This window comes from Tauraco erythrolophus, chromosome 6 (assembly GCF_009769465.1).
Source record: "Tauraco erythrolophus isolate bTauEry1 chromosome 6, bTauEry1.pri, whole genome shotgun sequence".
Taxonomy (NCBI): domain Eukaryota; kingdom Metazoa; phylum Chordata; class Aves; order Musophagiformes; family Musophagidae; genus Tauraco; species Tauraco erythrolophus.
The window spans coordinates 7,494,197-7,516,480 of NC_141470.1; the positions used below are offsets into that span (position 1 = coordinate 7,494,197).

At 50.1% G+C, this 22,284-nt stretch overlaps 1 protein-coding gene across 1 annotated transcript; it reads right to left on the minus strand.

The window, feature by feature from the left end:
• Positions 1-4,215: 4,215 nt before the first annotated feature.
• On the minus strand, positions 4,216-16,137 carry RNH1 (ribonuclease/angiogenin inhibitor 1). Its single transcript, XM_086613506.1, has 10 exons — positions 16,119-16,137; positions 14,299-14,404; positions 12,569-12,739; positions 10,633-10,803; positions 9,792-9,962; positions 8,793-8,963; positions 8,125-8,295; positions 7,122-7,292; positions 5,949-6,119; positions 4,216-4,942 (listed from the first exon to the last, which is right to left on the minus strand). The coding sequence occupies exons 2-10, from the start codon at positions 14,382-14,384 to the stop codon at positions 4,855-4,857; spliced, it is 1,371 nt and encodes a 456-aa protein (XP_086469632.1). The 5' UTR covers positions 14,385-14,404; positions 16,119-16,137; the 3' UTR covers positions 4,216-4,854.
• Positions 16,138-22,284: the final 6,147 nt, after the last annotated feature.

The following is a 22,284-nucleotide window of genomic DNA, read 5'->3' on the forward strand; positions in this document are numbered from 1 at the left end:
TTGGAAAAAGTCCCTCTCCAGCTTTCTTGTAGGCCCCCTTTAGGTACTGGAAAGCTGCAATAAGATCACCCCGGAGCCTTCTCTTCTCCAGGCTGAACAGCCCCAACTCTCTCAGCCTGTCTTCATAACAGAGATGCTCCAGCCCTCGGATCATCTTTGTGGCCTTCCTCTGGACCTGCTCCAGCAGCTCCTTGTCCTTCTTGCATTGGGGACTCCAGAGCTGAACGCAGTATTCCAGGTGGGGTCTCAACGAGAGCAGAACATCTTCAAGCACTTGAGAAATTGCCAACAATTCATCTCTCCCACTGCATGGCTGCCTTTAATTGCAAATGAGATAGGCTGTGACACAGTATTGGCTGATTAAAGTTTCCATCCCCCCAGCTACATGGTCCTGAATCCCACGTGCCACTGATTTGCCCTCTAGCTTGGAAAGGCTGATCATCCGTGCAGGCAACTGACCCATTGCATTTCTTCCTCCTGACAGGGCTGCATTTCCTCCCTGGGTGGATGCAGCTGGCATTAGCTGAGAGAGGCAAGGCTAACCTCCCATAGGGATAAAGCTGTCAATTTGTAAGTCCTTGCCAACCTGGGAATGCATCTGATGTGGTAGCATCTATGGTGTGGGTGCCCGAGGAGTGGGAGAAGCGAGGAAGGAGGGGGCTGTGGTACTGTGCCCCAGGTGGAGAAACCGACGATGTCCGTGTTTTGTTTGCAACTGTGAGCAAGGGAACGGGTAAAGTAGGTCAAAACTCTTCTTGCCTTATGGGGAGAGGGACTTCCACCCCAAGGTTTTTTTGGTTTTTTGTCAGTGTGTGTTTTCCCCATTGGTAAAAGAGATGAAACGAAGAGGAGATGCTGGGGAGGATGGGGTGACTGAGGAACTAAGCACACAGAAAGGAAGAGGTATGTTGGAAATGATAATGAAAAACCATACTTTTCTGTGCAAAAGCGGAACTCAGGCAAGAAGTAACTTCCTTTCAGACTACTTTAATAGAGGATTGGGAGTGACCCAGATGGCAAGCTCTGTTTTCAAAGAAAGAGGGGAGCTGTGGTTAACTCTTCAAACATAGTTGGCTCGATTTCCCCTTTCGGATTCAACTGGAGCACTGAAATTGCTGTTAGCATCCGTATTACTTGGAGCTGGTGCCTGGGGCCTTGCTGTGCTGGAGCTCCTTCCTGGAAAGCCCAGGCAGCAGTCAGGGATGCTCTTTCAAAGCCAAGTAGCAGGTTTAGTTGGGGTATAACCTGTTTGCAAGGCCAGTAATGTTTGCTTACCTGCTTCTGGCCATGTTAACTGGACACCTGTGACCTCCCTGCTCCAGATCATATGCTATGATGAGTGAAAAATTAAGTTTACTGCAGAATCCTAAACTACGAACCGGAAATTTTAACATGCTCTGAAATACTGTTGATGTTACTGGGAACTAAATACAAACCTGCTTTCTCTGGATTTAAGTTCTCTGCTATTTGATTTCAAGGGGCATGTTTTTTAAGCTTCTAGTATTTGCTTAAAACTGAAAGTCATACCTGGATTTCTTAACCCTCTATTTTGGCTGCATCATTTTATGTTTAAGCTTCATTACACCAGGTGAAACTCACCCCTTGCTAGTAGAAAGTCAGTATTTTCAAACCACTGCTACAGTGAGTCCAACCATTTGCCCTGGCTGGGAAACAGAATGTGACTGTGACATCCCAGGAGCTGCTCAGTGCTCCAGCTGTGAACTTGGTATGAGCAAGGCTTTGACTGCCAGCCTAATATCTGGTTACATGAAAGGTTTGTGACCCAATTACTGCCTACTCCTTTGAGCTTAAAATGGTGAAGACCCACACGTCTAAAATGCAGGAGCAAATGTCTCTGTGTTTCAACTCCCCGAAGTCCACAGTTGTGACAGACAAAGTTTGTCAAGGAAGTGAGTTGGACCAACTAATAGATGAATAAAAACAGATGAGTTCTTAGGAATACAAATCATTGCTTGAGACTTGTTCATGAGCACAAGTGTCTCTCACTACAGTGGCTTGCTCCTGGACCCCAGGATTTATATCTGGTTTTTAGAGCCAAGCACAAGACTTCCCATTGTCCTAAAGCACAGCACATGGTCTGAGTGCACAGGTTGCTCCCATCCTGGGTGGACCTGCAGAGCTCTGCCAGGCTGGCCTTGCCCGAGACGCTCGAAGCTCATTGAAATGGAAAAATGTGACTCCTGTGTTTTTTCTTGCTGAATCCGGTAACTGGACAAGTGGCACATGCTGCAGAGACCTTTCCAACCCCTGTCTGCATTTTTGCACGGAATGCGAAACCACCCCGGGAATCAAGGCAGGTGTGGGGCTTATCCCCAGGTAGGATCGTGCCGTCGGAGGCTGCACACCTGTGGTGGGGCCGTGGTGGCAGACTCTCAGTGTTCCTCTGCCTGCAGAGAGGAAGAAGAGGCATTTTCCAGGCGTGGCAGCTCCGGAGGCCGGCAGCAGCGTGTGTCTTGCACTGTCATGCGAGGGGAGAGTGCCACCCCCTGGGTAGGGAGCACGGGGGATGCTGCAGGGAGCACGTGCTGCCAAGCACGGGTGCTGCCCATGCACAGGTGCTGCCAATGCCAATGCACAGGTGCTGCCAATGCATGGGTGCTGCTGATGCACAGGTGCTGCTGATGCACAGGTGCTGCCGACGCGCAAGTGCTGCCAATGCACGGGTGCTGCCAACGTGCAGGTGCTGCCAACGCATGGGTGCTGCCGATGCACAGATGCTGCCGACCCACAGGTGCTGCTCATGCACAGGTGCTGCCAATGCCAATGCACAGGTGCTGCCAACACGCAGGTGCTGCCGATGCACAGGTGCTGCTGACGCACAGGTGCTGCCCATGCACGGGTGCTGCCAATACCAATGCGCGGGTGCTGCTGATGCACAGGTGCTGCCAAGCACGGGTGCTGCCAATGTGCGAGTGCTGCTGACACATGGGTGCTGCCGACGCACGGGTGCTGGCTGCGGGATGCTTTGGCCCAGGTTTGACTTTGGTTGACACAGTCCTCAGCCCAGCCTGCCAGCTAGATGGGGCTGAGGGAGGATTTGCTTGCAAACTATCTCACCCTCAACCTTCCTGACCACCACCTGCTTTGGGAGCAGCCAAGGAGCAGCTCCGCTGTCTCTCAGGAATCCTCTTCTACCCACTACACCAGGTACTCTCAGAAATCCACTTCTAATGTTTGCTTTATTTTTTCCAAGTGCTGTCTTTACACCCAGCCAGATGCTGGATTTCTGTGGCTTCCCCTACACATGCTCTCGCTCCTCTTCAGCCCTATCTTCTCCCCCAGCTTGAAATGAGCCCACGCATGGCAAGTCCAGGAAAGACGATGAATGTGAAAACCCTATTTAAGAGCCCCTCAGGATGCACAGGTTTCTAAACACAAGAACTGTTTCTGCCCTCCATGGAGAAGACCAAATAGCTCTTGAAGCAAAAAGGACTGGTTTTCTTAGCATTTCGGGCAGCTGAAGACAGACACATGTTGAGGAAAAAACAAATCCTATTCTTCACACCTGCCTGAAGACACAAGTAAGCTACTTCTCAGGCACCATTTGAGATTTGTGACGGCTACGGTAGAAACTATCCTTAGGACAAAGCTTTCCTTAAGTCAAAGAAAAGCCAGTTAGAGCCTCCACAGGATGAATGTGTGAGCATCACAAGCCAAAGCCCGGAAAACACCTTCAACTTGGGTGCCCAGATAGAATTTGCAAGTGAACGAAACACCATGTGACTGCTCTAGGAAGAGAGGTTGGTGAATGGGATTTTTTCAGCATTCCTCCTGCAAGGCCACCCCAGCGCAACGCCAGGTTTGTCTCCTGCATTTTAAAGCTACATTTGTTCTTCCATGTTTTAGGTGTGCAATAGCTGCATTTTTCCTTAGAACAAGGTTTATTAAAACTGACTGGGCAAGAAAACCCAGTCAGTGTCCCCTGAAACCAGAAGAATGTCTTCTAGGCTTGCTGCCCATCTAAGGCCTTGACCAAGATTTTCTCCTGACATGCTTCAGCTAGGAACTTACCAAAACTAAACATGTAAAACAAAGTAGTAGTAGTATTGCAGTTTAGAAGTGATGGATTGGTCTTAAAGGAGAAACAGAGAGAGATATCTTCTTTTTCTTGTTATAAGTAGAAAAACGAAGCATTTAATTATTTGCAAACAGACTTTATTAAAGTTCCTGTAGAACTACTCTTGCCAGAGCAAACATATCAAACCATTTAATAATTTCCCATACTAGCAGAAATGCACATAGCATCTTTTGTTTGTAGGAAAATCACTTTTCAAGGGACACCAATTTTGAAGTTACGCAGCTGGACAGCTGTTCATTTCTTTCTTCTCTAGTGCCTTGGCCACCACTGCTTTTCCAAGAACTCTTCTAGGGAAAGGCAGGGGAGAGCTCCATTTCAGATTAAAAAACTTTTGTTTTTTTGGAGAGCCTTCCCCAGAGAACTGGCAAAAGCACCACCTAGTAATAATAAAGAAGGTAGTTCTCCTCCTGACTTTAGAAAGGAGCTCTCTTTAAGCCTAACTAATGCATTAGAAGGGATTATAGGATTAAAGAGCTCCTAAAGGGTAGAGATCCACTTCTAGAAGATGCCTGGTAATTGTTTATTTCAAGGATAGTAATGCTGCAGTGAAAATGTAGGACACTTTCATGAGCCTCGGAGTTAGTACATCCAGAGATGCACAGTAGGCTGATCAGCTCACCGGACATCCACTCAGGGAATCCACAATTGTTTTTGGTATAAGCAAATTTTCTATTAAGTTAATTATCTTTATATATGAAAAAGTTCAGATTAAGGAGAGGACGTTGCTTTGACGTTGCTCTGCAGGCAGTCACCACTCACGAAACGATCTTCACTTCAGGCTTGGACTCTTCCAGGGCTCTCAGTTCATCATCCACTTCAGAACTCCAGAAAATGTCGTACAAACTACATCCAAACAAAAAGGCAAGCTGGTTTAGTGAGGATCCTCCCATCAAAGAAAGAAAGATGCACAGATGGCTGGTATGTGAAGATCATATAACAGGAAGGTTTGAGTCTGGCCCAACAGCCAGAAACATGCCCTACAACATAGGACCCTGTATCCTGGCATGTATCAGAAGCAGTGTGGCCAGCAGGAGCAGGGAAGTGATTGTCCCCCTATACTCAGCACTGGTGAGGCCACACCTTGAGTACTGTGTCCACTTTTGGGCCCCTCACTTCAAGAAGGACGTTGAGGTGCTGGAGTGGGTTCAGAGAAGGGCAACAAAACTAGTGAAGGGTTTAGAGAACTTGTCCTATGAGGAGCGGCTGAGGGAGCTGGGACTGTTTAGTCTGGAGAAGAGGAGGCTCAGGGGGGACCTTATCGCTCTCTACAATTACCTGAAAGGAAGTTGTAGGGAGATGGGGGTCGGTCTCCCACATTATGAATGACAGGACGAGAGGGAATGGCCTCAAGTTATGTCAGGGTAAATTTAGGTTAAATATCAGGAAGAATTTCTTTACAGAGAGGGTTGTGAAGTATTGGAACAGGCTACCCAGGGAGGTGGTGGAGTCCCCATCCCTGGAGGTGTTTAAAAACCGTGTGGATTTGGTGTTGAGCAACATGGTTTAGGGACCCTGACAGTGCAGGGTGAATGGTTGGACTTCATGATCTTGAAGGTCTCTTCCAACCAGACGATTCTATGATTCTATGACCCTATTACTTCCTCCCCAGCACAAGCTTCTCCTTGTTCCTGGGCCCTATGGACCAAAGCAGACCAAGGCACTGTGGTCATTTCACTTGGAAGGGACAAGGAGTGTTTTGCAACATGCAGATGGCATTTGACCCGCCCTGGGTCACCGGGTGCAATTCCCAAAGAGCTGGTGCTTGCAGCCCCCTCCCTGCAGCCCCCCAGCTTGCTGGAGCTCACTACCTGCCAGGGGGAAAGCAAGCAGGACCACAAACATCTCTCACATTAACTGCTGCACATTGCAGCTGGGATTCCTCAAGGCTTCACATATCTTCCTGACGCCTTCATCTTCCAGAGAGTTGTAGCTCAGGTCCAGCTCGGTAAGGCACTGCTTGGTGGACATGACAGTGGCGAGGGCTGCACAGCAGGCTGCCGTGAGATCGCAGTTACCCAGCCTGTGGGGAGAGGATGAGGGGCCAGTGCAGCGAGCGATGGCTCCAGAGGCCAGCCCACCAGCCCACGCTTGGGCAGCAGGTGTGGACATCCCTAGCACGGACCAGAGATTCCCATTAGGCTGGCATCTCCAAGACTTCAGCAGGGGCTGGTCCATGGTCTTTCCACAGAGACAGCTGTCCTTGTGATGACTGCTGAACACCTAAAAGTCCTTTAGGGTTTAACAGTGTGTGGCTACAAGGGGAGAAGGAACCCTAAGAAGACATTCCCAACTTCAACATCATGCATAACCTTCCCTTTGGTTTAAATTAACCATAAATCATCTCTGAAGTTTATTACATGAGACTTGCAATCATCTCTCTAAAAAAGGGCAACTAAGGCCTCAGCTGAGAACCAAGTAGCTTTAGCTGCTCAGCAACCATATCTTTCTGGGCAGAGACTTCAAGTCTTACTGATGTCTGCAATGACTCATCTGCTCAATTCATTCACTGTGAGTCTCGGGCATTGGAGGACAGCTCCGGCTTCTGTCAAATGGCGTGGAGGAGCCAAGTACAGTGCCCCAAGCATCACACAGGTCACAACCACACCAGTCCAGAGCTCGGTGCCCACCTGGGAAGGGAACAGGGAGATGGGGAAGGTAAGTCCCATCACCGGGCTAGAGGTGATGCTGCAGCTGGCCTCCTGCTCCTGCTGGTAAGGCTGGACCAGCGCTTGCACTGGCACCCATAGAGACTATGGGAAGCAGGAGGCAACTGGTGAGTTCAGGTAGGCTTTGCACTGTGACTGTACTTGCAAGAGACCACGAGTGACAGGATACATGGAAGCACTTGTGGCTTCCATTTACTTGCTAGTAGACTAGTTAAACGTCAGTTTGTAGTATGAATTGTTTCATGTGAGCAAAAAAACACCCTGCTACCGTCTAGTGCTATCTTCCTTTCTCTGCACGCCATTCTCCGAAGGGTAACACAGCACGAGAGAAGACGACTTCTGAGGGTGCACCTTACCATAGGGACTGGATGTTGCAGTTGGGGTGCAGAAGCCCTTCACACATGACTTCAACACCTGCATCTCCCAGCTTGTTCTCGCCGATGTGCAGTACTTTCAAGTGCTTGTTCACGCTGAGAGCAGAGCTGACAGCCTTGCAGCAAGCAGTCGTGAGCCCACACTCCCTAATCCTGCAAGGTAAGAGCAACATGAGATCTAGAGGGGAGATCTAGAGAGTATCAGGCACTGTTCACTTCTTCACATTTGCTTCACAGGAGCCCAGACAGTGGCAACAAGAACCAAAGCCTTCCCACAGCCTCAACCCTTCATCTGCTTGATCCTTTCTAAGCAGTACCTCTCCTACTCTTTATATTTGGGACGCCTGCCTCAGAGCACGCACCTAGGAAAAGCACCTGACCATAAAGCAGAGGAATTTCAGAGCAAAGCGTGCTGCTCTCAGTCAATCTCAGCTCCTCTCTGTGCACTCCTGTGGGCAGGAGCTGAACTTGCAATGCAGGAAAGCTCCAAGTGCTGCTTGTTCAAGTTCTGTGTAAAAGAACAATTCTCCTCTTGCAGCCACATGACACCTGACCAGCCAGCCTAAAGGTAACACTGTCAGCAGAGAGGATGCTGAGAACGGTTTATGTCATTAGAGCTTGGAGATATCTGATCACAGCACTCATCTTGCTATTACACAAGGCCTTTCAAACTTCAAAAGTCTCTTAGCTGCCATTTGTTGCACAATAAAGTAAATTAGACAGAAGCTCTGCAAGCGATGCTTGGTCTCCTATTGCTTATACCAGGATAACTATGGGGCACATCTTCAAAGTGTCTACGAGTTTAGAAATACAAATATCTTTAGCTCTGTAAGTCTAAATCCTTTAGGTAACAACAACTGTCAGAAGTTGTTCCTGAAACCATTGCAACTGAGGATCTAGCTGGTGGGCACAACTTCACCTACATTTTTCTCCAGTGAGGTCTCCAAAGAAGGCAGTGGGTATGTGAAACTTGACAGCAGCTCACCATAGCTCCTGGAGTTTAGATCTGGGATCCTTGAGCGCCTGACACAGCATTTCCATCCCTGAGTCTCTCAGGTTATTGTCTATCAGACTGATCTCTGTGAGGGTCTCTTTTGTACTGATGAGTCTGGAGAGATCTCTACAGCTAGCACTTGTGAGATCACAGTCCCATAACCTGCAGGGAAGAACAAAATATTATTTTCCGCCAAGAATGACTTAGATTAGAAGTCCATTTTAGTATTCTGAATTTCTGGTTACGCCATTTAATTTTCTTCTCTCCTTTACAAAACCCATTCATACATCATACCACACAGCTTTCTCCTTACTTTCCGTCTGTTGCACCAAAAGCTCCGTTTGTAACACAAAAACACAAAAAAGAAATAGGAAAATGCAATTTTAGTAGACAGATAACTCAACAGGAAGCCAAGACAACGCCATCACAAACTTCCATTCCTCTCTCCTCAGAATTTGATCCAAACAATTTCAGTGCGGTCCTGCTCTTTCATGGTGTCCTCCACCCAGTGTGGAGAAGTAACTCATTTGCAGCAGAGACATTCTTGTTTCACTAGGGGGTGTAACTGAGAAACTTGCAGCTCAGGAGCAAACCAGCAGCACAACGGAAGGAGCTCAGAGGCTTCAAGAGGGACTTAGATGATCTCTGCCTACCCTTACCATAGCTTCTGGATTTTGCAGTTAGGATGTAACAGTCCCTGGCACAGCAAAGCCAGGCCGGAGTCCCCGATCTTGTTATCCCCCACGGAGAGGTCTGTCAGTGATGACTTGTTACTGAGAACAGCGCTAATCTCCCGGCAGCTATCGCTGGTTATGCCACAGTTCTCCAGGCTGCAGAAAAAAGCACAGTTGGGGCTGCTGCTCTGCTGTGTTCAATCCGCCCCAACACCCCCAGTTCAGACTGAGAAGGGGCTATTGGCTGGTTCACTGCTGCAAACCAGTGCAGCTCAGCTGGGCGTTGCTGGACCCTGCAGGGCTCAGAGATCATACAGGTGTCCTAGACAGGCTCTGGGTGAGGCAACACACTGCCCCTGCACTCCCCGAGGCTGCAGATGCTTTTACTCTGACCCACCCGTTCACATTTTTGCCAAACTCCCCCTCTATATCAACTGTCCTTTTAAAGAGGAACTTTTGGCTGTATCACACAGTGAGTCCCTGGCAGTCAACCCCTGCTGAAGCACAGGGGCAAGATAAAATGAATCGTGTGTCTCCCCCAAACCCCTTCAGGGGCTTTATCCCAGATATGAGCCCAAATCCAGCTTCTCTGTTTTGAAGCAAAAAAGGGATTTGAATAAATATACTCAGCTGGCTGGTAATTCGAGGTTAAGAACTGGAGCCCCTGAGGGCGACTGCTGCTGAGCTCTGAGACAGTGGGGAGCAGTCACCCTTTGTAATTGCAGGTTTAACCTGGGATACATGTTCACACTGTACCAACATCCATATAAGAGTGAGCTCAGAATCCTATGCTAAAAAAAGGCCAAAAGATCCCAAAATTGAAAGCCCCAGACATCTGCTTGCAGTTTACAGTTACAGAAACCTGACCCAGAAAAAAAACTGGGCTAAATTTCAAGCATTCCTGACAATAATTTTTCCTGTCTTATGGATGGTATGACTAGCAGCAGGACTAGTTGCAGTTAGAGATGACCAGCTCTTCCTTACTGTAGTAACTCTAGGTTGCAGCTTGCCTCCACCAGTCCCCAGCACAGCTGCTTTACAGCTGTATCTCCCAGCGTGTTGTTACTCAGGCTGAGCTCCTTCAGGGTGGGCTTGCTTTGCAGGGCAGCATTGAGAGCTTCCACAATATCAGCGGTGAGTTCGCAGTACTCCAGCCTGCAAGAAGAAAAGAAGTCCAGGGAAAAAACAACCATCTTCATCACCTCCTCCTACCAGCAAGATATCAGCTGGGCAAAGTGTGCACTAGCCAAGGCAGAAAACATGCCAAGATTGAGTTGAGACCAGGCAACGTACGAAAACAGAGGTAACTGTAAGAGTTTTTAACAGCACCTCCCTGTTCATTTCTGGAAGCATTAATTCTTAAGCTAGAACCCAGGGGACCTTAGGAAGACTAATTAGCCACCCCGTTTTTACACTAGTCCTCCATTAAACCAATGCACAGGCTGCCTTGGAACACAGCATTGGACCGAGTTTTGCGTTACAACACATCACACAGCCTCGCCACTGAGCCTTCCTGGGAGGAGCTGGGGGCTGCGAATAAACCATAGCCATAAAACAATGACCAAATTCAGCAGAAACAGACTTTCCCTGGGCATCTGAGAGGTCCTGAATTAACAGCCACCACTGCCGGGAGGGCTAAACAAAGCCTATGGGAATAGACACCAAGCTCTTACAAACCCACAAGACCTAACAGCATGAATAAGCACGACATAATTTCAGATAAAACAGGAAAAAATAGACTTTTGGCAACAAAACTCCTGCTTGTCTCAAGGGAAAGACCAGCATGACCTGTCCGATGATCAAAAAAAGCCCTGTGACTACTTACTGTAGCTTCTGCAGCTTACAGTTGGGGTTCATCATCCCTTGACACAGCACCTTCACTCCAGCAGTTCCCAGTTTGTTATCACCTACGTGCAGCTCTGTCAGGGACGGCTGTGCGCTGAGGACGGAGCGGAGAGTCTCACAGCTGGCACTCGTCAGATTGCAGTTTTGCAGCCTGAAGGAGAGAGGTAACTGGGCTGAGGGTAATGGACCCCCAGAATTACACAGACTCTTCTCAGAGAGGTGCATCTGCTGAGGTTTGAGCTTGGAAAGGACACCATGGCACTGACAGTGTGTAACCCTCTAGAAAGTGTTATGTCCAGGTAGGTACTGCTATTTTACAGGTGTGCCATACTATTTTATCAGCTAGTATTATACTTGTAGCATGACCAACAGCTCCCATGTTTCCTTCAGCGTAATCACTCATATAGCACCTCTAGCAGAAGAAGGATCCATCCCACATTAAACAGCACTGCAATCGGTTTATAGAAGTGTTTTAATCATCGCGAGGCTTATCCCAGAGATAAAGCAATGGCATCTTACAATTTCTTGCCCCCTCTGGAAACGTGATCCAGAGCAGCTAAAAGTAAAAATCTCGTCCAACTTGGCTTAAATCTCTGGATATAATTTAGAAGCTTAATGGTATACTACAAGAAGGATCTATGAAACTGATCCTTCAGTACTCAGGCTGGGAGCAGTAGTGTAGGAATTGTGCTGGTGTGTTCAGTATTATCGGGCAAGAATTTCTAGCAATGGAGAGGTGTTGTCCGTGATGGTACTAAGTTTGCCTTGGGTTTGGTTCCTCTTTTATTCTCTAAGGCACCTTACCAGAACCCCAAAAATGGACGATTATGCTTCTACAGAACTAAAACAGCCTAATCCAGGCTGTTACTTGAGCATCTGGAGAAGTTCGAAGCTTAGGACAAACTCTATGAAAAATCACTTGTGTTAGTTTTCCAGCACAGAGTATCATACTTATTTCTTGAAGGCCCATCAGAGAGCTGCAGCTTGATTTGCTTCACAGTCAACTTTCCATTTATTTGTCAGTGACTCCTCATTCCAGGGGGCACAGGGACTTTGAAGCAGGCCTATCTGATCTAAAAGGGAAATTATTTTCACAAGGTAGGGTCACGAAGATCCTAGACCCACCTTAGGAGCTGAAGGACTCCAGTACCCCACAGAAGAGATACTGGACAGAGAAGGTAGCATCTCTTTGAGGGTCACTGAGGAGCAGGGGCAGCAGCCACTGCCTTTGACTAAAGCTCCTGCACCATGGTTGCTGAAGGAAGCCCACTAATGCCATAATGTGGTGCAGGTGCCCCTGCAAAACAGGCTGTCTTGAACCAAGCTGGCCCTGCCCAGCTAAGACAAGGCTTGAGGCAGAGCCAGTCTGGTGAAGTGCAGAAAGACTGACAGCTCTTGAAATGCCAAGGCTCAGGAGAATACTGTTTTGCTTGGCTCCTAGAGAAAGGAGCGAACAAACTGGACCAGACACTAAAAGTTGTGCTTACAACTGGCGGAAGAGCCCTCTGAAAAATGCATTTGTGAAAACATCACATATGTGCTAACGGCAGAGCGGGGCCCTCTGTGGCTGTCCTTTTGTTTAAACCAGCCTACACAGACAATGCAGCTGCGTGGGCCAGGCGAAGATCTGCTACCTTTTCTGAAGAAAGTCTCCAGAAAGCCTTCGCTTGGCTGGGAAAACCCTACCTGCTTTCCCTCAGTGCTGGAAGACAAAGGAAGACAGACTGATGATCTGGAGTTTTCCAATAAATATACCACTTAGATAAAAACTTCTGAGATTTTCCAGCCATCTGACCTAGGTAATTGCTGAGAAACACTGGCATGGCTCTTACTACCATCACATACTAGTTTGCCTCATGAATTCACTTGCAGTAGACCGCAAGCATGTTATAGCAAGACAATCAAGGGGGCTTTACCATAACTTCTGTAGGCTACAGCTTGGCATCAGCAACCCTTTACACAGGTATTCAATGCCTTCATCTCCCAGTTCGTTGTTGTTCAGCTTCAGCTCTGTAAGGAATGGATTCGTATTGATGATGGAGGAGAGATCCTTACAGTTACTGGTGGAGAGATTGCAGTCATCCAGCCTGAAAGAGGAGGAGAGAAGGAGCACTTTAGTCCTTGGGGTTGCTCTGTTCTCCCTGGATGGAGAGCATTCTCTGTGAAAGCAAAGTGGGTAATTTACTTCTCTGCAGTCCCTGGGATGCCTCCATAAGTATGTGTGTGGCCTGTCGGGCAAAGCATGGCCCAAACCAAGACATGCTCTCTCTGCAGGGCTGCAGTGCCGGAGGGGCTGGACAGCAGTTCCCCAAGCCACAGACCTCCATGCTACACAGAATGAGGTACGTGACTCAAGCCATTCCCCCTTGGCAGGGCTTAAGCTGAAGGATGCACTTTCATTTAAAAATTGACAGTGACAAACCACCCGGTTTCTGAAGCCACGTCTAACCAGAGGCCAGCTTATAGGCTGTCAGACTGGTTCTGCACAGACACCAGCCAAGCTGGGTCTTCAGCCAGCCCCAGAGACACCCATCGGCAGTTTGGTCTCGTGTAGGTGAGTCACGACAGTCTGCACCGTCTCTCTCTGACGTGACTCTCAGTACACGAACTGCAAGTTTGTGGTGTGGCAGTGGCTTCTCTCACTGGACATCTACATTTTTCTAGTTGTTGCTAAATTGATGGGAGGAAGTTGAATTGGAAGGAGAACCAAGAAAAGGATCAGGAGCCCAGGAGAGGCAGAGAGGTGTACAGGGAGACAGAAAAGACACTGGGGAAAAGGAAGGTGGCATGAAGAACCCTCCAGCCCCAGGCACAGCCACAGCCAGGACTGCCAAAAGTTGTCTGGTCATTTCTCCTTAGATAACACTATGAAAACTGAGGCTCTAGTAGGCTTCTCCTTCCCTCCCTCTCGCAAGAAGACTTGGCTCCCAATGGGATCATGTTCAACACCAACTAACAATCCGTGCCACAGCCACTCTCATCCACTATGTCCTGAGCAGCCCAGCCCAAGAGGCAACCATTCCACTGCCTTCTGCCATCCAAAGCAGACCTTGGGAAGTCATGGTCAGGCCCGTGAAGCTTGCCTGCAAAAAGCTCCTTTGCAAAACAAAAGCAAGGCACGTTCAGCCTGCTTGACGTCCTCCAAGCCATTGCTGTCTTGATGTGGCCCATCCTCTCCAGCCCAAGCAAGACGATGCCAGCCCGTGGGGTGTGAATTCCCAGCCAGCAGAGGGGAAGAGTGCTGGAGCTTACACACCAGGAGTTGGTTCCCTCACACTGGTTTGCTCAACACTTTGGAAGGCCAACTGAAGAATTAAAAGCTGACAGCATGTGGCTTGTGCGTGACTATTAAGTAACAGTTATTTGACAGCATCTGACCTGCAGCCCAGAGAGCGTGCAACCTAATGAGCACACCATAGAACAAGGGCAGCATTCCTTCATACCAAAGGATGCTTATCTGTAGTTAAAAACACTTTGCAAGAGGGTGTTCTTTTTCCCTTTTAAATTAAATTTCTAGCTAAAAGTAGGCAGAATCATTCCTGTTACTGTACAATTTCTGTCATAGGTCAACAGTTCTGCAGCTGAAAAACACATGAGAAACGCAACAGTTCTTACTTAGAAGAGATGATACGCAACTAGTTACTACCTGATGGTTTTGCAGGATTTCATTGTGGACAGAAGTTCAGCCCATCTAGATGGACTCATCTCCTCACACTGGATGTCAAGCTCCATTTTGACAGCTGAAACAAGATCTGAAAAAAAAACCAACATAAAAATCAACCTTTTTTTTTCATTGACTGAGCAGCAACAACCATCAGCAACCCTCCAGCTCTCAGCCACGAGTGTGGCGAAGACAGAGTTTCTCTGTGCAAAGAGGACAGACTGTGTTTTTCTAACACCAGCCTGCTGCAAGCACCAGTATGACCCAGCAGTATTGGAGTGGTTTTTGGCTGGGATTTGGCAAAGCCCTCCTCCGAGAGGCAAAAAGCACACGCATCCTGGAGAGATACAGCTTGTTATCTCAACGCTGCTTGCGTGAGAGTAAGACATTCCCTCCCTCTCCAAGGAAGCGTAACCAGAATGAGGTTTCTAGCACTGGTGCTACTCTCCCACTGGCACACTACTGAGCCACATAGCCGCTGACTATTACCAGTGTGGCACACCTGATTGATTGGGGGACCTTGAGCTATACTTAAAATGAGGGTATTTTTGGGTGAATGAACAAGATGAGCACGAGAATTGCCTGCGCTCAGATTAAAAGTCCTGCTGGCCACCTGTCTGTACGTTAGAGGTGGAACCTATGCAGATGGGAGAAGCATTATTCCATGATTTGATATCTAAGCTTCGAAAGGTCCCTCTGGCTGGGCAAGTTCAAGTACAGAGAAGCTGATAAGCAGGGACGTCTTTCGCTTTGCAGTCAAACTGCATTTCTGAACTGATGTAAACACAGCACCTCGCAGAGCAGCTCTTGGTAAACATTCACAAAAGTAGACCGAGGCCAATAGCTGAGCTCTAGGCTGAGTCTACATTGTAGACTTTAGTACTAAAGGCGGCACTCCAGTAGGTGACAAAATGCAGTCCTAGTGTCTTGGCTTTGCTAACATGACTCAGACTACAGGGTGTTTGTAAAACAAAAACAAAAAAAAAATCTCCTGAGCTATCACATTGGAATGTGAACAGTAAAAAAACCCCAACCACCAGGCAGTTACTGACTGCATTTCATCGCTGTCTTCTCCCGGCTCAGTCACCCCCTTTTACCATAAAATCAAGGGCATCCCAAAGCAGGCTTGCGAGGGAGGCAAGCTCGCTGTCCGAGCGTACAACATCAGGTCTCACCCACCACAGACCCCCTCACCCACGCGGGGCGAGGAAGTGCCTCGGGAGGCGCTGACTCCACACTCCGAAACCCCGCGAAGGACGGCGGGCACGGCGCCAGCTGCGCCCAGGGACGCGCTCGGCCCCCCCGCTCCCACGGCCGAGGCGCGGCGCCGTCAGCAGCCGCGGGCCGCGTCCTCGGCGGGTGCGCACCGCAGCCCCACGCGTGGCGGGGCTTGAAGGCGGTGTTAAAAACCAGTGCCGGCCCAAACCAGCGCAAGTAAGTGAGAGAACAGCGCAAAAGAAACCAATTACATAATTTCAGCAAACGCCTCCCGAGTTCCCTCACTGTATTTTTTTCCCTGTTTCACCTCCCTCAGCACAAAAAAAGGTGGGCTTCCTCCCCACCAAGGTCTGCACCTTCCTGCAAGCGGAGGGACAACCCCGTTTCGGGGCACCGTATCTCCGAGCACCGGCTCGGTCCCGCACCCGCCATGGCTGCTCTTCCCTGCCCAGTCCCCCCGGGGCAGGCCGCTGCCGCCGGTGCTCACAGCCTTCCCCCCCGCCCCCGCATTTCTTGCGCCGCAACTACCGCCGGAACCGGCCCGCCCCTTCCCCCGGCCCGGCTGCTCCCGGCCCCGCCGGTCCTACCGCCGCTCCGCCTGCCCGCCCCGCCCCGGCTGCTCTCCGCGGGGCGGGCGCGGCGGCGCGGAGCCGAGCGGGGCGGAGCGCGGCGGGCGGAGCACGGAGCGCGACAGGCGGGATTTGTCTCCTTCTTCCCTCTGCCGCCCCCTTTTTTGCACCCACCCCCCCTTCCCTGTTTCTTTCTCCTTTTCTTCCGCTTTCCCCTCCCTTTTCCGCCTCTCTCCTTGTTTTCCTGCCCCCTCTGTCACTTCTCCCCCTTCCTCGTTTTTTTTCTGACTTCTCCTTGCTTCCCTCTTCCCCCCCTTTCTCCTCCCGTCTTTTACCTCTTGCCTCTCTTTTCCCTCTTTTTCCTCCCTCCTTTCCCCCCTCCCCTATTCGTCATCTGTCTCCTGTATATCCTCGTCCTTCCCTCTTTTTCCTGTGCTTTCTCCACTTCCCTCTTTTTCCTCCCTTCTTTTCTTCTCTTTTCCCTCTGTTGTCTCCCTCCTCCCCTTCCCTCTTTCTTCCCTCTTTTTCTTCCCTTCCTCTCTTCTTTCTCCCTTCCTTGCCTCTTTTTCTTGTGCTCTCCCCAGTTCTCTTTTCTTTCTTTTTCCTCCTTCTCCTTTCTTTCCCCCTTCCCTCTTTGTTCCTTTTCCACCCTTCTGCCCTCCTTTTCCCCCCCTTTCCCTCCTCTTTCCCTCCTCTTTCCCTATTCCTTCCCTCATTTTCATGTTCTCCCTTACTTCCTTTATTTCTTCCTCTTTTTCCTCCCTTTCCCTTTTCCTCCATCCCCGGTTGCCCCTTTTCCCCATCCACCCCTATCTCAGCCCAGAGCAGGAACACTGAGATACTCAGAAAACAAGACAGGAGAGGGGGAAATCCCTGTAGCAAGGGGATGCTCAAGGGATCGGAGGATCAAACGTTAAAGACGAAGGTGTCCCACCCGGGCTGGGAGGGCAACCTCTGCCCCATGTGGGACCTGGAGCGCAATGGGGATGCATGCAGGTCATGCAGGGGAGAGGCAACACAGAGGGGCCTTGGCCAGGAGAGACAGAACCCCCTCCTTGTACTTCCCCGGGGAGGTCGGAACTGGGAACGGTTTGAACTGGGAACGACAACAAAAATATCCATTCCTCAGTGGTCTCCCTGACTTCCAGCTTGCCAGACAGCTGCATATAGGGGCCAGCTTGGAGGTCCTGGGATGTCCCCCTTCTCCATCCCTTTCACCAGTCCTATCTGTCACACATCTTCTCTCCTATTCTGTCTCCCTCATTAGCACAACATGTTGATGAGCAGACGAGCTGGACTTCGCTGGCACAAAGGCCTCTCCTCTAAGCTGTTTGAAACGAAGCCACGAGAGCAATGGAGGACAGGCGCGTCAGAGTTTTGATAACTGTCACCCTCCCGGGGCTTTCCCCGTGCTGCTGCGCTCACCCCAGCGCGGTGATCAGTGGCTCGCCCGCACATCCGTCCCACAGCGGGAGCGAGGGTGCCAGCGCCTGGTTGGGGCTGGAAAGCGTTCGTCATCGCTCGGCTCGCTTCCTCCTCTGGCTGCCGGCGACTCCCTGTCTCCCTATTGTTTCCCAGTACTTTTAGTCCCGGTAAGAGCTCGTTCAGACTTTCACAAGACAGAGCAAAGAAAGGTTTTGAAGTGCCAAGAGCTTTCTAAGTGACGTACTGAGTTGCCTCCCTTCCTCCCTCCCAAAATCTTTGCGTCTCCCCCAGTTTCTTCTTCCTACAAACACCCCATTCCCATCCCCCTGCCTTACACAACAGTTCAATTAATCACAACCAGCCGTTCGCCACAAAGCAGCCCCTACCATGCACAGCTCTAGAATCGCAACGTGCGATTTTTCCCCAGTAAGCAGAAGGGAAAGTTTGGGGAGTTTAAGAGCCCGGTTTTGCTGCTGATACATACCTCGCTCTTCTCGGCGCTCTGCGGGGAGCGAGGAGGGCAGAGCTGACGCCTTCCTGCTGCCGTTACCACGCAACCTCTGCTGTTGTACACATGGTGCCTGCTAGAGGGAGAAAAGCAGTTTTGGGTTGTGACGGCTTTTTTCCTCCCGGGGCAGCTCTTCAGGGGCTCGTGGAGCTGCACTCCACACACAGTTGTACCTGGCTTAGTGACAGTGCTCATATCCCACAAAACCTGATGATGATAGAGGCAGCTTTGACTTCTTACCTCTGATCATGTAGCCACTCGCCAGGATTTAGCCCAGAGCAAGGGAGGAGTTACCATTGAAGGATCCATCCAAAAATGAGGCCACCACAGTGTTAAAGTGTAGACAGAGATGCTGGAGTTTGCAAATAATTTATCCATTTCTCAGACAAGCCCTGTCCTGCCTGGATGGGGAGTGATGCTGAGCACGTTACTGTCTCCTTGCCACCTCACCTAGGGGTTAACTCAGGCTGCGTGGGCAGCACTCTGCTCCTGTGCAAGCTGGATGCTCATGGAGCCTGGAAGGGTTCCCTGGGAACAGCCCTGGTCGTGCCTCCCTAAAACTTCCTCTCAGCAGCAAGCAGGGCCCCCCGTCCTACACCTCCTCCTCTCAAACTCCCACTGGCTCTCGCTCTCCCTGAGGATTACCTTGCCATCGCTCAAGCTGCATCACACGCTAATTGCAGGTTGAAGTAACCCACTTTCTCCCCCATTCTCAACAGTGTGAAGATTAATTAATGTTTCAACAGACTGAAAATGAACCGGAGGCAGAAGGCCAGCTCTGTTTTCCCCTCCGGTGGCTGCTGATGCCAGCAGAGGAGATGGTGGCACAGAGTGAGAGGCACGGCCTTTGTTGGACCCCAGGGAGAGCAGTAGAGGTTTTCGCCCCAGTTGCCTTTATTATCATTCTTCTGGAGGAGATGGGAACCGATCACCAGAAGAGCTCAAAGAGCTAAAACCCACCTTCCTTAGTGCCCAGAAGAGAGTTGAATGCCAGGGGGTGCACCTCTTCCCCATTCCCTCCCTGGAAAAACAGGGTTGTCCATGCGAAGGGGTTCCTAGAACAGTCCTCGTGCCCTTGGGTCTGACCTGAAACCTGCTGAACCCCAGCCACAAGCTTGGGGATAGCACGAGCTTCTGGCTGTGGTGCTTGCCAGAAGACTCCCTGGCAGGCAGATGGGCGGGGTGCTGCAGCCAGTGAAGGATGTCTCTTCCCTTCTTGCATGGCATGATGCTCTCAGGAAGACCACTAGTGTTAGGAAGTGAGCGAATGCTGGCCAGAGATTGCATCATCCCTGTCCACCAGGTAATTTGAAATCAGACACCTGTCATTCAGCCCGACAGCAAAGGTGTCACTTCCTATCCAGCCACTGCTGGCACCTCACTGCTCTCGGTTCCTACTCCGCCACCAACATCAGGAGTCTCTAAAGGACAAAGTCTAGTGTTTGTTAGAGATTTCAGAGTGGTTTATGTCACGTGGACCTTCTGTAGACCTCCTGCCCTGGACAAAGGGTCACCACTACACACTGGTCTGTGCTAGTGAAAAACTAGATTCACAAGCCAGGTAGCCATGCCAAGATGTTATCAGCTTCTTTCTCCCTGTTATCCCTTTGGCTGCCCTCACTGTGGGGACAACTGTCATGGTTTGATGTGGAGGGGGTGGGGTTCTGGTGGCAGGAGAGGGGTTTTGCTCCCTGTGACCTCCCCAGTTTTGGAACCAGGTTAGGCTTAGTTCTGGCCACCAGATCAGACTGCCATCCCCCTCAGGGTTGAGCCAATAGGGCGCCTCTGCGAATTGCCCTATTTAAGTCAGGACAAAGGAACCGGAAAAGGTGCTTTGCCCAGGAGCAAGCAGAGAAGGGAGGAGGGCACTGCCCCCGCTCCCTGGCTCCCGGCCGGGCAGCTGCCTGCGTCGGGCCGGCGCCGCCCACGGAGAATGGCGGTGGTGGAGCCAGCTGGGGAACTCGGGGGCACCCCACTCCCGGGGTGCCCACTGGGCTGAGTTCACCTGGAGAGGACTGAGATCTGAGAGAAACAGCCGCATCGACAGCAGGTCAGTGAGGATGGAGCGGGAGGAGGTGTGCCGGAGCCGAGTTTCCCCTGCGGCTGGTGGTGAGATGGCAGGCGGCCCCCCTGCAACCAGGACGGCCTCGGTGGAGCAGAGACCCACTCGCAGACCGTGGAGGGAAGATGCCTGAGCCTGAGGATGGTCGTGTTGGGATGCACGACAAGGCAGAGAGGCATCTGGAGTCTGCGTGACGACCCATGCTGGAGCGAGTGGCTACAACTCCCTAAGAATCCGAGACTGTGGTAAAGCCCACACCGGAGCAATCTGTGGGGAAGGATTGTTTCCAGTGGGCTGGACTCACGCTGGAGAAGTTTGTGGATTTTTCCTCGTGGGTAGGGGATCCATTGGAGCAGGGGAAAAGGGTGTAAGGACTCCTCCTCCTTTAAGAAAGAAGCAGCAGTAACAGCACGGAATGAACTGACCTGCACTCCCCCAGTCCCTGCCCCCTGTGCTGCTGGGGGGAGGAGGTAGAGCCGGGAGGAAAAGGAAAGGGGGAGGGGAAGGTGTCGGTTTTAAAATCTGGTTTTGTTTCTTTCTGTCCTCTCGAGTAACCGGTTTTGTTTCCCTTTGTCCGTCTAAGTAACCATTAATAAACTGTTTTGCTTTGAGAAAGCCCTGTCTGCTTTGCCCGGGACCATGGTTGGTGGGTGCTCCCTCTGTTCTTGTCTCAACCCTCAGTCCCTTTGGTTGTTTGTTTTTTTTTTTTTCTCTCCTCTCTACTTTACTGGAGAAGGAGAGACTGTGTGAGTTTAGTTGCTGGATCAGCCTAAAACCACGACAACAACAAAAGGCATCTCAGGAAAAATCTATTGCCCTTTCCTCAGCAAGCAGGACCAGGCTGTCCTACTCACTGACATACACACAACTCCAGAGGAAACTATGCAAAACGGGGCTGAGTAAACCAACAGCAAACACCAGTGAGAAATGCACGTGTATGTCTTTCCATGTTAACAGTGGAAGGGTCCTGGCATGGAAGGTACATCCATTTGGGCTTTTGCACAGACTCAGGCCTGACTCTCTGAGGAGTCCGATGGTGACGTCTGCCCTGTGTACACTTTTTCGTTATCAGTGTTTCCCCATGTCCTTTTCGAGGTCATTCAAACTTATCTCCCTTTTTTTGGGACCTCCTCCTCTTTTGGCCTTTGTACCAGGGCAGGAGAGCATGGTGCTGTCCGCTGCGTCCCTGCCACTCGTGGGCATGGCTGGCATGGACCCAGCAAGGGGAAGTCTCGTGTCCTGGAAAGTTGACATATGTCTCTGCATTTAAGATGACTTTGTTTTACAGCTAAATTTATGCACATAACCCTAGAGCAAACTTACAAAAGGATACTTAAATAAAGCTCATTAGTGTAAGCTGAAAGCTTTGCCTTTTCCCTCTCTAGCAGTTTCCAATTCTCTCTTCTCTGCTCTCATGATGCCTCTGTGCATATACTTAATTGCAATTAAAGGCAATAAAATTTTCAGGGTCGTGACAGATCTGTTGCTAACTTGACCATGCAATGCCTACCAGCAAATTCATTACATAAATTCAGCCGTGGCGACCAAAACAGTGAGTTGTAAGCATGTGCCCAGCTCCATTTGTTGCGCTGAAAGCCTTGTTTTAACTCCTACTTGATCCATTGTTCAAGCCATTTGTTTCTTGAGCTTGTGTGTGACTTGAAGTAAGGCTTTGTAGGGGGAGGAAATGCAAAACCTGGGTCATTCCTGAAGAGCCAGCCGGCTGATAAAGCACTGGGGAGCGAAAACATCTGTGGAGCCAGGGTGGAGAACCCGACACTGTGGCTTAGCTGGTGCCTTGGAAACCAAAAAAAAAATAAAAAGGGAGGTCGATAAACAGATGCTGGTAGCATGTGGCTGGGAGCTGTGAGGTGGCTGAGGAAGCTTTGGGCCCCTTGGCAAATACAGGCAAATGCTCACCCCGACTTGCATTCATGCACACACACATATGGATACTCCATACTGTGGCAGCTCATTATAGATTCCCACAAGAAAGCAATTAGGGAGGAATTTTTAGCTGTTCTGATGTGGTCATCTTGTTCTTGTAAAAGAAAACTGGTCTCTTTGTTCCTCTCTGGTTTTATTTTTTGAGGGGTGGGAATAATTATAACAAAATAGCGCTGTGAGCATATGCATAACATTTTATCCCTGCGTACACTGCCTTTCACTGTGGGTGCAGTGAAAACGGG

Coding starts and splice junctions, on each gene's coding strand:
- RNH1 (XM_086613506.1), bottom strand. CDS start 14,384: ATGGAGCTTGACATCCAGTGTGAGGAGATGAGTCCATCTAGATGGGCT. Junction 10,804..12,568: donor TGTAGCCTACAGAAGTTATG/GTAAAGCCCCCT, acceptor TCTCTCCTTCAG/GCTGCAAAACTGCAATCTGA. Junction 8,296..8,792: donor TGCAAAATCCAGAAGCTATG/GTAAGGGTAGGC, acceptor TCTTCCCTGCAG/GTTATGGGACTGTGATCTCA.